Raw genomic sequence first — 16,457 nt, 5'->3', positions numbered from 1 at the left:
GACAGTGTAATCCGGGACCAGTAAACCAAGTTTTAGGAAAGAACAAGCATCTGAAGATTTTTCCCTCTATTGATCTCTGTAAGATCTTTCCCGACTGTGTGTGCCCTGCTGGTCTCTTCCAAACACATCTGTACCAGAAAATGTCAATTCCTGGGAATTTCAGCAATTGAAATCCCAAATCTCAAGGGTTTTAGCTGAATTTTAAGTGAGGCATGTTGAGCCAGCCCCAAACAAGAACCCTAGTAAATTCCTGTGAATATTTTTATCTTACTACCTCCTGTGAAGAATTTAACCAAAATCTAGAAGAACATTCATGAGGTTATGGAATTTCCCTGAGAAGCAGAGATTCTTCTAAGGTTCTTGCTGATGGTACTTATGTCTTATCTTCTGTTATTGGTAAATGTGTTGCAATTATGTTTATCTTAGCTCCCAGAGCACTTCTAACAGCACCCAGTACTCCCTTTTCTACAACTGTTTTTTTTACAAATGGAGAAAATGGATCTCTTCCAGTTGAAAATTCATTTTTTAGCCCACAATTCATTTCAGCTCTGTGCTGAATCATTGTTGGTGACTTCTCATGTCACCACATCAGTCATTCTGGATTAAAAGATTCTATTCATCTTTTATCCAAAGAACCCATCTCAAAGGTGACTTTTCTCATTTGAATGTGCCCTATGAAGGAGTCTTCTTGTTCACCAGACTCAGCCCAATTAAATTATAGTTGAGGGCTCTAATAGTCTATAATAGCTATAGACTATAATAGTCACAAATTCTCCTTTAGAAGTTGTTTGCATCATTTTTCAAAATTACAGGTTCAATTACATCATATATACTGGCTTCTAGGTTCTCTGATTATACTTCCAAGATATTCTCAGATAGGCATTCTACAAGAGACATGGCTAGTATTTATTCATTTAATAACTGTAAATATTTTTTTTCATTCTAAGTTTTACATATTATTTTTCATAAGCACCTCATTTGGAAAGAAGGATCATCTTTCATTTTAGGGTTTTATGTAGGAAGTTCGAAACTAGAGTCCAACTTAAAGTCACAGGCCTAAATGATTCATGTACCATGCACCGGATTATGCCAAAAGATAAAGGAAATAACAGGTCTGATATACGGAAATGAAAGTGAAAGTGTTAGCCGATCAATCGTGTCTAACTCTTTGTGACCCTATGGACTGTAGCCCACCAGGTCCTCTGTTCATGGAATTCTCCAGGCAAGAATACTGGAGTGAGTTGCCATGCCCTTCTCCAGGGGAGCTTCCTGACCCAGGGATCGAACCAGGGTCTCCCGCACTGCAGTCAGATTCTTTACCATCCGAGACACCAGGGAAGCCCATGATATACATATGTGGTAACAAACAAAATTTGATCGGTTCAAGAGCAGAATTGCATAGCTCCTGGCCTAGTTATTCTAGTGTACTGCTTTTTTAATCTTGACTTCTATCAAGAAAGTCTTTTTGCTGTTTCAGAGCTTGTTTTGTTTTTTTTTAACTTTCTATCATTTCAGACGCTGGATTATGAACAAGTGCCTAATATTCATCTTAGCATTGGAGTTAAAAACCAAGCTGAGTTTCACCACTCGGTTGCCTCTCAATTCCGAATGCACTCAACCCCTGTGAGAATTCAGGTTGTTAATGTGAGAGAAGGACCCGCATTTCATCCAAATTCTATGACATTCAGTGTGCGAGAAGGATTGAAAGGAAATTCCTTATTGAATTTTGTGCTTGGCACATACACAGCTATAGATTTGGATACAGGAAATCCTGCAACAAATGTCAGGTACTGCAGATATTTTGCTCGTGTTAAAGAGAGAAAGCTCAGCTCTTCCTATACTAATTCACTAGAAGGTACTAGTGTATGAGGGTTGAAGTACTTCTGAAGTTTTGCTTTACTTTTTCTCTTCGTTTTAGAAGACAACTGCAGTATTAACTTTATTTCAGAATTTTAATAGTGCTTTAGAGGCAATAAGGACTCCAATGGGTTAAAGGAGTAATTGCGTCCAGCGGGCAATTGTAAGATCAAAGAGCCACCTACAGATACTCTGTGAATCTCTCTGACCTTTTGTGCCTGGCTATACTACCCTGGCCCCAAGATGACTAAGCTATATTATAAACAATAAGACATCATAAAAGATGAGTCACTTTTTTTTCTTAAAAGCTGTGTTATCTAATGACTTTGGGTCTAATTTCAATCTCCTACTTGACCTAAAATGAAAAAGAAAAAAAAAGAAGAGGCTGAAACATAGATGTTTCAGAAATTTGATGAATCTTAAGAGAATCAGAACCGAAAAAATAGAAAGGTAGGTATTAGGGTCACTAGATACACAGATTATATATGAGTTAGATTTATGTAAGATATCCTGGAAAATAACTATAGCAAAATATACAAGTATTCTCTATATCTTTTCCTTCCAATATTTTTGGAATGAACAAAGTCTACTGACCTATAAATTACTTTTGACATAAAATTTTTTGATTAATTAGCTAATAAATTGGTAGGCAACAAAAATTATGAAGTCTATTAGAGGAAAGAATGTGCCAGATAAGTGTCTTGGACGTTTGAATTTATGCCTGGTACAGAGAACAGATGTTCTATCAATAAGGTCAAAAGCTTTGAATCCATTATATGTAAAAAAAAAAAAAAAAAAATCCACATACATAGGCAGACTAGATGATACCACAACCCCTAACAGGCCAACAATGAGGGGCTCTGAAACCAATATGCATTAAAATCTAAGAAAAAAATATATCACATGTGAAAATGAATAAAGCACATTCTCACATTCTTTCAATAGACACTGCTATGATTTTATAAACAACCCTGAAATAATTTCATACATTCTATTAACAATTATATTAAGAGCCAGAAGAGTAAGAATTATGAGATTATAAAATTCTGTTGTGAATCTGTACATAAATATGTTCAATACTGGAATTTTATTCTCTATATATTTTATAAACTGACTCAGTTGTCACTATAAAGCATGCAAATGCCATATATAAGATTAACACATTGTACAGCTTAAAAAGATTAACTTTTATATAAGCAAATAATGAATGTATTTATCTAAAAACAGGTATATCATAGGACATGATGCAGGCAACTGGTTAAAAATAGATTCAAGGACTGGCGAGATACAATTTTCTAGGGAATTTGATAAGAAGTCAAAATATATTATCAATGGGATATACACAGCAGAGATCCTGGCTATAGATGGTAAGAAAATTTATTGTCAATTCTTAATAAAAGTATTACTATTACATTCAGTAAAAGTAATATTCTTTTTTTTTTCATTTATTTTTATTAGTTGGAGGCTAATTACTTTACAATATTGTAGCGGTTTTGCCATACATTGACACGAATCAGCCATGGATTTACATGTGTTCCCCATCCCGATGCCCCCTCCCGCCTCCCTCCCCATCCCATCCCTCTGTGTCTTCCCAGTGCACCAGCCCTGAGCGCTTGTCTCATGCATCCAACCTGGGACAAGTAATATTCTAATGTTGATACTAGATTGACTCAAATCCAACATACAGTTTATTGGTGTCTTTAAGACTTATAGAGAGTTCTAAATATCTTAGATCAAGGACTGAGTTCAGTATCCTTATAATCATAATTTACATTTAAGTCATAATTTATTTCACCTATTTACAAAAAGAATTGTATGTGATTTACAGTGTGAAGCATAAAAGTTAAAATATATAAATAAAATTCAGTTTCTGCTTTCGACCTCATCTCTTGAGACAATTGATCAGCTTGTAGAGTTTGTCAGAAATGTTTACTTAAGTAAGCGCTACAAAGTGCGCTCAAAATTCACCAGCAGGTAAGGCAGTGTCCCAAAGTGTATAGTTATTTCAGAACCACTAAAATTGAGCTACAGTAAGAGGCCTGTGTGAGTATTGTTGTCCAAAGAAACTTGGTCTTTCTTGAAGACCAAGAAAGCACAAGGTTTTTCCAAATATAAGATTCAAATTACATTCGTAAGGGCAGATGCACTGAAGTAACTTGTAATTGACCAGTTCCTCACGTGGGAAAATCTATTAAGCATTCCTCTTGGTGAGTAGCAACAGGAATTTGTTTGTTTAGGAACAGTTAATGATTCTCCAGAACAAAGGCTACTACTGCTTTTTCCTAGCAGTAGCTAGGAAACCAGCCACTATGAAACAAAACAACAGAGAAAGGCCAGTAACCAGGAAAGAAGGGAGACGATAGATGTCTCAAGAACATACCTAATAGAAGATAGATATTGCAGGATTGCATTGTTTATACCTGAAATTTACAGTAGCCAAACAAACAGAAAGATACACAGTCAGTACAGGATTGAAAGAGAAACCACGGTAATACCCAAACAATTACAGTCCATACATTCTGGTCTTCATCCTATGAGTGTCACTTTCAGCATCTGCGTGAGTTATATAAATATTATAGCCCTATTTGTTATCAGTATTCTGAAAATGAATTCTAGCCAGGTTGATCACAGCCAATGGGTCATACGAGAAAATCCAATTCTAGTTCAAAAACTAGAATAAAAAATTAGTCAAGTAAATAAAAAGAAAACGACATGAAAATGTACCCACAGAAACCTAAAAACAAGGGCCATTGTTGATTCTCCTAAGCCAAGTATCCGCACTGGCACAAGCCTTCCAGATAGCTGGAATAAGTTTGCTCAAGGATGCTTGGCCAGTAGGTAAAGAAGCAGAGCTCTGCCTACAGCAGACGCGACAAGGAGCAGATGCTGTCGACAGTAGCTTCAGCTGTGGTTTGCCACAGAAAGTGAAAGTCGCTCAGCCGTGTCTGACTCTTTATGACCCCATGGACTATACAGTCCGTGGAATTCTCCTGGTCAGAACACTGGAGTGGGTAGCCTTTCCCTTCTCCAGGGGATCTTCCTAACCCAGAGGATGAGAGAACAATACAGCACATAATCTAATCTGCAGGATAATCTAGTGTCTCTCTAATGAACCTAAATCTAGAATAGAAAGTCAACTCCCAAATCGGGTATAAGAATACACTGTACAAAACCATATACAGCATGAATAGGCTCCTGGTTTGTTATCATTCGAGTAACTAAATGACTCTACCATTTAGGCATACAGAAGACATCTTTAAAAGACATTTATTAACTTCACAAAGAGTGACCTAGCCAAATACCTAGAGATGATAATGTTCTGACTCACAAATGAAAATACTAAGACTCTCTGCAAGTAAAAAACAAAACAGTTCTTTATTCAACATAAAGTATAAAAGTAGACTAAAAGCCCAGACTCCCATTTCTTGGTCCTCTGTCCCTTCGAATAACATACTAACTCCAAATTTGTTTCAAATGGGTTAGGAAAAAAGCAAATATATTTATATTTGTTTTCAGAAGTACCATTTCAGAGAGAAACAGTGTCTATCTAATGGATGGATTTAAACAGTGAAACAGGAAAAAAGAAATAAACAATTATTTAACTTCAATTGCAGTTATTTCCACAAACACCAGACTCAATAAGTACCCAGAATGAAAGGCTCTAAACTGGACTACAGGGGTCTCCTTTGGGGAGATACGGTAGACTAGAAAGCAGTAAACCTTCTCTGAGAAAGGACGCTGAATTTTGCATTCTGAGATATGTAGCTGAATGAAACAGGGATGAAAAACATTTTAGGAAGAGTGACTAGAAGGCACAAGTGTTTGGTTTAGGAAAGAATGAGTTCAAAGAACTAAAAAGAAGCCAGTGTGTCTGGAAGGTACTGAGCAAAGGCAAGAGTGGCTTCAGGAGATTTAAGCAGGCAGGATCCTATCACGCACCATCTCAGGAGTCAAGTCATACTATTCCTCTATGCTGTGGCATCACCATGGGATATGAGAAAGAATTTTCTCCCCATCACCATTCACCCCAACACCCTATATGTCTTGCTGTTTCAGATGGCTCTGTAAAAACGGCCACCGGAACCATATGTATCGAAGTTCCTGATGTCAACGATTACTGCCCAGTCATTGTTGCTGAGAGAGAAAACATCTGCATTGCCTCTCCCTCCATCCTCATCTCTGCTGCAGACGTTAACAGTCACTCTTATGGGTCTCCCTTTACCTTCTGTGTTGTTAATGAACCCCCAGGGACAGCGAACATTTGGGATATCAGATCAGTAAATGGTAAGTAGAATGCAAATTTGCTTATACTCTAAGGCCAAAAGCAAAAGCAATTACCAAGTAATTAGTCAAGTCACATAATAATACTTTCTAACTCTATTTCCACCAAAAGTGTAAAGAGTCCATAATAGTATGCGTGTTTATGATAACTGTTGCTGCTTTAAAATAAAGGCCTCACATTGATAAAAATAGAGATATAATTTCAGGCATCTTAACAATTTACATACCTTGGGTTCTTTTTCCTGAGATGTTAGATGTATAATAGAAAATGAAATGTTTTGAGACAATTTCATTCTGGACATGTGCATACTAACTCACTTCAGTCGCGTCCAACTCTTTGCAACCCTGTGGACTATACAGACTGTAGCCCGCCAGGCTCCTCTTTCCATGGGATTCTCCAGGCAAGAATACTAGAGAGGGTTGCCATTTCCTCCTCCAGGGGATCTTCCCAACCCAGGGATCAAACCCGCGTCTCTTACATCTCCTGCATTGGCCGGCGGGTTCTTTACCACCTGGTAAAGTGCCACTTGGGAAGCCCCCATTGTGGCCACAATAGCTCCCTCATCAGACATTCATTTGGAGAAACAGGAGAGACATTGTGGGTAGGGTGGTAAGATGGTGGTCAGAGTTCAAGGTAAGAGGAAAAATCCACCTTTCTGAGGACACCAAGCTTTTCCATTCATCCTAAAATGATGCCAGAAAAAAAAAAAATGCCACCATTAAGGACTTGGAGGAAATTAGGTAACCTGTTTTCACCATAAAACCTTTTAGCCCTTTTGCACAAAATCACCTTAATATTTTTAAAAGCTAAGCAATTCCATTAAAATCAAGATAACTCTAAATTCATCGTTCCCTACAAAATTCAATATGTTATTCTTAAATAATTGCTAACTACTTTTTCTTCATTCATATCCTAGATTTTATGAGGAAAAACAAGAAAAAATATTCAACATGAGATATTTATATCATAGATTTGTCAGTAAAAAATATAGTCTTATTGGAAAGAATATTCTTATGGGTCTATTTACATGCTGGTCTTGAAGAAAAGAAAAAATCCCATTTAGCAGGTTGGGGCCATGACTTATTTGACTCTTATTTTGAGCTCAGGTTACATTTTGGTAGACACAGCCACTTATTACATAGCTAACTGAAAGCAATAACCCATAATAGTAATAATTAACAATAATAATAATTGAGTGTTAAGGATTCACCAATTACTATTCATGATTTAGGAGTAAATCACTTCTAAGGCCTCCTCAGGTTGATAAATTTCAACATGTTTTAAGCAATGGTTTCTATAAAAATCAATAGATAATCACAGCACAAAGAATTAGTAAAATAATAGTTTTGGGAATAATTTTAAATGTTAAGACAGTGATTTTGAATAAGAGATGCGCAGTCTTCATGAGGGTATTTGGAAGCTGTCATCCCAAATAGAAAACTTCCAATATTTCCTTTCAGCTCAATATTCTTCATTCATTGGATAAATATCCACTGAGTGCATATTATATGCCAAGTATTGTTGCTCTGGAAATAAGCATCACAAGTGTTAATTTTTAAAAACTGACAATGTATTCTATGACGAGCATGAAAAAAGGTCAGATCATAAGTTAATCATGGGTATTAGGAAGAGTTACTCCCCAAGAAATTTTTTAATTTTTCCTGTATATTCGAGGACAGTCACTGGACAATTTTTGTGTTACTTTCAGGTATACAACAAAGTGATTCAGTTAAACATACAAATATAACCATTCTTTTCCAAATTCTTTTTCCATATGGATTTTTACAGAGTATTGAGTAGAGTTCCCTCTACTATACAGTACCACCTTATTTTTTATCTATTTTATATATTTTGGTATCTATCTGTTAATCCCCAATTCCTAATTTATCCCCCCCATCTCCCCTTTGGTAATCAAAGTTTGTTTTCTATGTTTGTGAGTCTATTTCTGTTTTGTGAATAAATTCATCTGTATCATCTTCTTAGATTTCACATATAAGCTATATCATATGATATTTTTCTTTCTCTGTCTGACTTCACTTAGTATTATAATCTCTAGGTCTGTTCATGTTGCTGCAATATGACTTCAATTCTTTTCTATGACTGTGTAATATTCCATTATATATATATGTACCCCCATCTTTAATTTATTTTCTCTCTTGCTTTTCAGCTACCTCTGCAATCCTGAAAGCTGAGCAGACTTTATATTCTGGATACTATGAAATCCCAATCCTAGTAAAGGACAGTTTTAACAGAGCATGCGAATTGCCGCAGATCATAGAGTTAAGGGCCTGTGACTGTGACATCAACCACATGTGCTTGTACCCGGGTACCACAGACATCAGTACCGGGGATGGTAGCTCTGTCACCAGTGTATCTGTCACTGACGACCAAACTGAGGCTTCAAATGTTGGTATGGGATCAACAGGGATTGGCATGATCACTACGGGCATCTTACTGCTGCTTCGTAAGTACTGGATTAAATCCCTCTTTTCAGCAGTTCTTCAAATTAAGAATGTAATCAGGTTCACTGGAATGGTCATTTCTTTTTGGTACCTATGGCAATGTTTGTGGAAATCTGGAAATAAGCAATGGGACTGATATGGGCATGTTACTTGTTCAATAATGGTAAGTAAGAATATTCACTGGAAGGACTAATGCTGAAGCTGAAACTCCAATATTCTGGCCACCTGACGTGAACAGTCAACTCACTGGAAAAGACCCTGATGGTGGGAAAGACTGAGGGTAGGAGGAGAAGGGGAAGAGAGAGGATAGATGGTTGGATGGCATCACCAACTCAATGGACATGAGTTTGAGCAAACTCTGGGAGATAGTGAAGGACAGGCAAGCCTGGTGTGCTGCAGTCCATGGGGTCCCAAAGAGTAGGACACAACTGAGTGACTGAACAACAACAACAACAAAAAAAAAAGTCCAGGGTTAGTGAGGGTCAAAAAGATGGGAAACATGCAAGCCTCTAAGTATAGTATTTCTGCTGTTGTTCAGTAGCTCAGTCATGTCCGGTAACAGAGCAGAGCATAATGTAATCCCATCATGACAATTTCAGCAGAGTCCTTTAAGAGCAGAAAGGAAGTAATTAAGTCTAAATGGGAAAGTTGGGGAAGTCCTGATGGAGAAAGTGACTTTGAGCTGAAGATCTTAGAAGAAGCATGGTGTGTGGGGAAATCCAGAAAAGCAGTCTAGAACATAGGAAAAGCACACACATAAACACACATGTATAAACGTGCACACATGTACATAGGGGACTAGGAAACATAAAACTGGATTTGAATCCTGGGTCTGCCAATAACCAGTTTGGAGTCTTAGATTAGCAGGAAGAAAGAACCTTTGCCTCATCAGGTAAAACTGTCCAGTTTACCTGATCTTAAGTGATTAGCGGATTTGTATTTATAAACACAGATATGTATACTCAATCCTTAATGTTATTCGATCAGTTGTGTCTGACTCTTTGTAATCCCATGGACTGTAGCCTACCAGGCTCCTGGGTCCATGGGATTTCCCAGGCAAGAATACTGGAGTGAGTTGCCATTTCCTTTTCCTGGGGATCTTTCCAACCCAGAGATCGAACTTGGGTCTCCTGCACTGCAGGCATATTCTTTACCATCTGAGCCACCAAGGAAGCCCCACTCAATCCTTCAGGGGAAATTAATGAATTACATTTGTATTCTTCCCTCTAGCTCTGAATATCATGGCGCATTTTCCCAAAAGTGATGCATTTGATGACTTCCTAAATTGAGCGATGCGTGTTAACCCTTCCTTCCCACTTTCTTGGGCAGTGGCACCGCTCTTGCTGCTCCTGTGCTGCTGCTGCAAACGAAAACAGCCAGAAGGGCTGGGGACGAGTTTTGCTCCTGTGCCTGAGGGGGGAGAAGGAGTGGTGCAATCCTGGAGAATAGAAGGGGCCCATCCCGAGGACAGGGTGAGTGGATTCGTCAGGTTCCACAGAAGCTCGGTGTTTCAGTGGGATTCAGCGTGTCCTGTTAATTATACACTGCACAAAGTTGAAAATACATCATTTTTGAAATGTTTAGCATACGCACTTCCCTGGTCCAGTGGCTAAAACTCTGTGCTTCCCATGCAGGGGGCCTGGGTTCAATCCCTGGTCAGGGATCTAGATCCCACATGACACAACTAAAGGTCTCATGTGCTACAACTAAGACCGGTGCAGCCAAAATAAGTAATTAAATATATATTTTTCAATGTTTAACATAAAACACTTATTTAAAATCCTTTTTTCTTCTTTTCAGGATGTGTCCAACATATGTGTACCAATGACAGCCACTAATACCCAGGACCGTATGGACTCCTCTGGTCAGTGGATATCAAAATCTGTTTTCCTTTTTAAAATTTGCAAATTGTTCAACCAGACAAATCTCATGTATAAGTACCTTACCAAAACTCAGCACATCTGTCATTTTCCTTGGAGGACAGTATAAGTGGAGGGAAAGTTACATATTTGAAGTGGTGACTTTATTTTTCTGTCTTAAACTACTGGCAGTGAAGAACAATGTAGCAATTCAAAGGGCAAAGTCTGGAACCGGAATGCTTAAGTTTGATTCCCAGCTCTGCCACTTGTTAGTAATTAAGTCCTTGAGTAAGACACTTCACCTCTCTGGGCCTCAATTTCCTTCTTTGAAACTGAATTTATAATAGTACCTACTTAAAAGTGTTGCTATGAGTAAATGATCATACATATATATACATATGATATATTATATGTATATATATATTATATATTATATGTATAGTATATGTTATATATATTATAGGCATAGTATGCAATTATGTATGTGTAGTGTACATATTATATATGTGTGATACATAATATGTATCATATATGTTACATATATCATATACCAATGTATGTATATGTGCTGTGTGTATATATGTATATCACAAAATATACATTAGAATAGTGCCTTGCACAGTAACTGCTACCATTATTTGTAAAACAAGAAGTTCAGAAAAAAAGAAAAAACGAAGCAGCAAATATGTTCTCCTAAGAATACACTGAAGGGGACAATAGAGGATGAGAGGTTGGATGGCATCATGGACTTGATGGACAGGAGTTTGAGCAAGCTCTGGGAGTTGGTGATGGCCAGGGAAGCCTGGCGTGCTGCAGTCCATGGAGTTGCAAAGAGTTGGACACGACTGAGCGACTGAGCTGAAATAAGGAACTTTTGCCTCACCACTCTTATTCTCTCCTAATTTATCAAGTCCAAGACACACCCTAAAATACTGGAAAAATACCCTGCACTGGGCAATAACTGAACAAAGTAGAGAGGCTGCCCAGTTCTAGAGCGGGCTTGTGATTTCTCAGTGATGATTTCTGAGTATCCCAAGCCAGACTCTGGCTGCGAGAGCCTAAGGGGACTGAACACTCCTATGGAAGCCCACTCCCCATCCAGCACCAGGGTGAATGAGGACCCTGAGTTTCAGTTTCTGCAAACGCATGGCTGGCCTTGCTCTGGAGGGCTCACGAGTGAGTGCAAGTCTTCTCAGCCAGGCCGGGGGAGCTTGCCAGAGGCAGCCAGAGAAGGGACTAGTGTGGGCAAAATGGAGGCCCTGGTCCTCTGGCCTCTTCTGCACCTTCAAGTCTTTGGGATACAGGTTCCCAAAAGGTGACAAAGCCACGCCTGATACCTGGCTCTCTCTGTACTGTTTATTTAGTTTTATTTTTATCAGCAAGCCTGAAGATTATTGATATAGTTGGAATTGCTCCTATACTAGCGTTCCAGAGCCTTCCCTTTGTTGGGGAGAAGGGGTGGTGGTGTTGCTGACAGTGTTTACGTGGGTAAACAATGCAGATGACTCTAGCACCGTTGAACCCCCTCTCCTTTCAGAAATCTACACTAACACCTACGCAGGTGGAGGAACGGTTGAAGGGGGTGTCTCGGGAGTGGAGCTCAATACTGGTCTGGGGGCGGCCGCTGGCCTGGCTGCCGGGGGAGCAGCGGGCACCGTGGGGAGGAGGAGCTCGGCGGTGGGCATCCAGCGGGACTATGGGGACACCGGCCTGAACCTGGCTTTCCTGGACAGCTATTTCTCTGAGGTAACTTCCCTGCACACAGCTCCACAAAATAGTCTTGAGACTGAATAATAATAATAACAATGGCGGTAGAGTCTTCTGAAATATATTCAGGGACTCTTAACTCTACCCCAATCCTGAATAAAAAAATATTTCTCTGAGGTAATTCCCCTGCATACAGTTCCACAAAATAGTCTTGAGACTGAATAATAATAATAATGGCAGCAGAGTCTTCTGAAATATATTCAGCGACTCTTAATACTATCCCAGTCCTGAATAAAAAAATATTTCTCTGAGGTAATTCCCCTGCACACAGTTCAACAATATTATCATTCACTCTTGAGACTGCATAATAATAACAATGGCAGTAGATTCTTTTCTGAGATATATTCAGTTACTTTTAACTCTATCCCAATCTTGAATAAAAAATATTTCACTTTTCCTTAAAATACAAAAAGCCAACTTACTGAAACATGTCATATCCAATACATAATACATCTGACTACTGTGAAAAAGGCTAGTATCTCATCATTTTCCATTTCCCTTCTGCTATTTTCCTGTATTCTGTTTCTTTCTGGTGTTCCCACATTGTTTCCCACAGCAAAGAGCAAAGAGAATCCCGATCAAGGAAAACTGTGTGTTCATGTGTGTTCTTCACGGTGTCCTTTCACTCCTGCAGATACCTCCAACAGAAAGGAGAAAAAATAAATCAAGAGCCAGAATTAGGGAAGAAAGAGAGCAGAAACTGAGAAATAGGGCCTCACCAAGATTTGATGACAGATTAGGGCCTGGAACCCAGGTCTCCTCATCTCTACCCAGGGCCCCAGGCACTGTGTCCCTCACTAGGGGCGAGGATCGTGGGTCTATGAGCATGCCAGGAGGAAAGACGCAAGGCACTGGGATGGCCTAAGAGGGTAGCACAAAGGATAAACAGAGGATTTATTTAAATTATCTTGAGAATTCCTATTTAGTACCTTTATTTCTTTTATTTAGTAGTCCATTTTATCTCATATTCTAATTAGCCCATTTTACTCCTTATGTGGCAACAAGTGAGTGTCACCACTGCTCTTAACAAAAAATGCTAAATATGTTGTAAGTTGTATCTTAAAATTGCTGGTTACCAATACCACTATAGACAGTTATTTAAATGAGTCATCCATACCACTCCAGTACATTTGGCAAATGGGCACAAATTACATACATGTCATAGAAGTGTCCTAGAAATTATATTCAAAGAATCATTCATAAAAGTCACACTAATATTTAACAAACTTTGTCATTCCTGTCAAAATTGCACTGGGCTTTTTTTTTTTTTCCCCCACTTGGTTTCAATTGGTGTTTTATGGGACCGAGAAAATCAAAGTGCATTCTTCTTTCCTTGGGCAGTGAGGTCATGCCAAACATTTTAGCGTTTTTTTAACACTAAAACGTGGCACTGAACTTCAAGCAGTGAGAACCAGCCTTTCCCTCTGCAAGGTAAAACCTCTGCAGAGTGGTATCCATGCTTCTTTCCAGTCACTTTTTTGCACCACCACCACCCAGCCCAGCAGCTAACTTGTGCTGCAGGCAAGAGAAGGCTGTCCCCTTCCCAGTCATGTAAAATATTCAACAGCAAAGTTTTAAGGTGCTACCAAACTCATGAGTAATTAATTTCAAGACCTAAAGTCATTTACTTTTCAAGGTAGGATTTAGGGCCTTCCATGGTGGTCCAGTGGCTAAGACTCCTCACTCCCAATGTGGGAGGGCCTGGGTTTGATCCCTGGTTGGGGAACTAGATCCGACATACCACAACTAAAAATCCTGCTTGCCACAACTAAGAACTGGCACAGCCAAATAAATAAATAGAAATTTTTTTTAAGAAACGGTAGGGATGTAGACTCTGGTACAGACTGTAGGGAAAGCAGCATGATGCAGTCGAGAAAAGACAGGTGGATTTGACGTTGTGTCGGACAACTATTTACGTCTTGGGCATGACATTCACCTTCTCTGGGCTTGTGGTTACCTTATTTATAAAAGAAAGAAAGGGTCAGATTATATCAAGGGATTTTGGATGGTGTTGGGCAGGTCCTGTGGGATTTCATGGAAACCACCAAAGGCTATAGCAGTTGAGGCAAATAGGGAAGGGAACCACCAGGTCTCTGCTCCCATCCCACCCCTTTAAACAAAGAAGTTCTCATTTTATCACTTCTACATGTTGGAGTCATGCCTAGGATTTCATTTAAGGTGTCTGTCATTAAAAAAAAATTTTTAATCACAGTAGATAACTCCCTCCTGATAACATAACTCCAAAAACACCCCAGTTCTCTTCATCTAGGCCACATAAAATAAGCCTCTGAAACATAGAGCTATGTACACCTCTAGATGCTTTTATTTCAAATTGATCAAATATCTCTTCTTAAATAATGTTTTGCACATAACTAAATACGTTATTATTTTAGACCACCTCAGAAACAAAAGACTATGCACATTGATCTCCTTTCAGAATTCCATTATTTAGAAATACGGCAATCAATCAGGGTATCTCATCTTAGATCATATGTCTTTAAGGTATTGTTGTTCTTCTCCAATTATTTTATAGAGAAAAGAAACTCTAATTGTCTGTTTTTCTTCCAATTTTAGAAAGCATATGCTTATGCAGGAGAAGATGAAGGCCGCCCCGCAAACGATTGTTTGCTCATTTATGACCACGAAGGAGTAGGGTCTCCTGTGGGCTCCATTGGTTGTTGCAGTTGGATTGTGGATGATTTAGATGAAAGCTACATGGAAACTTTAGATCCGAAATTTAAGACTCTTGCTGAGATCTGCTTAAACACAGAAATTGACCCATTTCCCTCACAGCAGTCCTGTATCCCCATCAGCACTGATCTCCCTTTACTTGGACCAAACTACTTTGTTAATGAATCTTCAGGAATGACTGTCTCAGAGGCTGAATTCCAAGAAGAAATGGCAATACCTGAACCCGTGATGCACGGGGATATTGTAGTGACCGAGACTTACACTACTGCTGATCCATGCGTGCAACCCACTGCGACTGTCTTTGATCCTCAGCTTGCACCCAATGTTGTAGTAACGGAAACAGTAATGGCACCTGTCTACGAGGTTCAAGGGAATATTTGTGTCCCTGCTGAGTTAGCCAACACACACAACGTAATCTATGCTGAGAGAGTGGTGTCTAGTCCTGGTAGGCCTGACGTGAGCAGCAGTAGCATGAGTGATGGTTGTAGGGGACCTGTGATGAGTGGTGGCATTTTGGTAGGGCCAGAAATTCAAGTGACACAAATGGTGAGTCCAGACATTCGCATAAGCCAAACTATTGGTTCCACATCCCCAGTGACGTCTCGACACAGAGTCACACGGTACAGTAACATACATTACTCCCAACAGTAAGTGTTTTATGGTCAATACTCTCTATGGAGACCATGCACCTTGCAATCACCAACATGTCCATCAAAGATGCTCAGTGTACCATATTTAACATTTTAAGTCAACAACTGTTCAAAAATTCTAAATTCAGTGAGATTCTTTGGTTATATCTTTTGGGGCATAATATCGCTAAGCACTTTAGACAAGCCTTTAATTTTTTTTCTGATTTTAAATTATGTGCCAAAAAAACTTAAAGAAAATGTTACATCCTTTGATACTGTCTAATAAATAGCACATAATTCATACAGTGAATCTTAAGGACTTCAGGCCTGTAAAACTGGTCATATAAACCAAGATGCTCTTGTTCTTGAATGTTGCATAGAAAAGCCTTGTCTGCATTCACTAGCCATGTTAACTTTTAAAGACATATTTCTATTTAAAGCTTTTAAGTGGAAAGAATGAATTAAATGTATACTTTTGAAGGGAAATTGAAAAAGAAGACAGAATCTATCAATAGAGATCTAAAGTCACTTGTCTAGTCAAATGGTTTCTCAAGATATGCAATGATTGGGGCATGCTTAATATAATACAGGGAAAGAGCTTCTTAGCTGAATGTGTCACTGAAAATGGTCCATCAAAAGGAATTATATACATATATAGATATGCATATATTCATATCAATATGGATGAATTCTTATTGCACTTTATTGATTTATATCATCAACTGTAAATTAATTTAGACTAGCAGAAATATAATTATGACAACATGACAACAGAAACAGTTTCCAGGAGAAGTATTGGAGATTTTACTCCTTAGAGAACAATTTTTTCCCTGCTTTTGTTAATTATGTCAGAAAACCATATGCAATGTGCTTTAATCAGTTTCACTGACCTGAGTCATAGACTATTCCT

General features: G+C 38.6%; 1 protein-coding gene across 1 annotated transcript in view; it reads left to right on the top strand.

The window, feature by feature from the left end:
- The window catches only part of DSG4 (desmoglein 4), a 39,753-nt gene extending 23,896 nt beyond the window's left edge, over nucleotides 1-15,857 (top strand). Inside the window, exons 9-16 of the mRNA XM_043888771.1 lie at nucleotides 1,516-1,787; nucleotides 3,085-3,224; nucleotides 5,914-6,141; nucleotides 8,307-8,603; nucleotides 9,931-10,073; nucleotides 10,402-10,465; nucleotides 11,998-12,206; nucleotides 14,802-15,857. Of these exons, the coding sequence (XP_043744706.1) occupies nucleotides 1,516-1,787; nucleotides 3,085-3,224; nucleotides 5,914-6,141; nucleotides 8,307-8,603; nucleotides 9,931-10,073; nucleotides 10,402-10,465; nucleotides 11,998-12,206; nucleotides 14,802-15,569 (2,121 nt within the window). The 3' untranslated portion in view covers nucleotides 15,570-15,857. The remainder of the gene's footprint in view (nucleotides 1-1,515; nucleotides 1,788-3,084; nucleotides 3,225-5,913; nucleotides 6,142-8,306; nucleotides 8,604-9,930; nucleotides 10,074-10,401; nucleotides 10,466-11,997; nucleotides 12,207-14,801) is intronic.
- The last annotated feature ends 600 nt before the right edge of the window (nucleotides 15,858-16,457 follow it).

The sequence above is a fragment of the Cervus elaphus genome, chromosome 27 (genome assembly GCF_910594005.1).
Source record: "Cervus elaphus chromosome 27, mCerEla1.1, whole genome shotgun sequence".
NCBI lineage: Eukaryota > Metazoa > Chordata > Mammalia > Artiodactyla > Cervidae > Cervus > Cervus elaphus.
The sequence above is the reverse complement of the archived record's forward strand: the minus strand, read 5'-3'. Positions and strand labels throughout refer to the sequence as shown.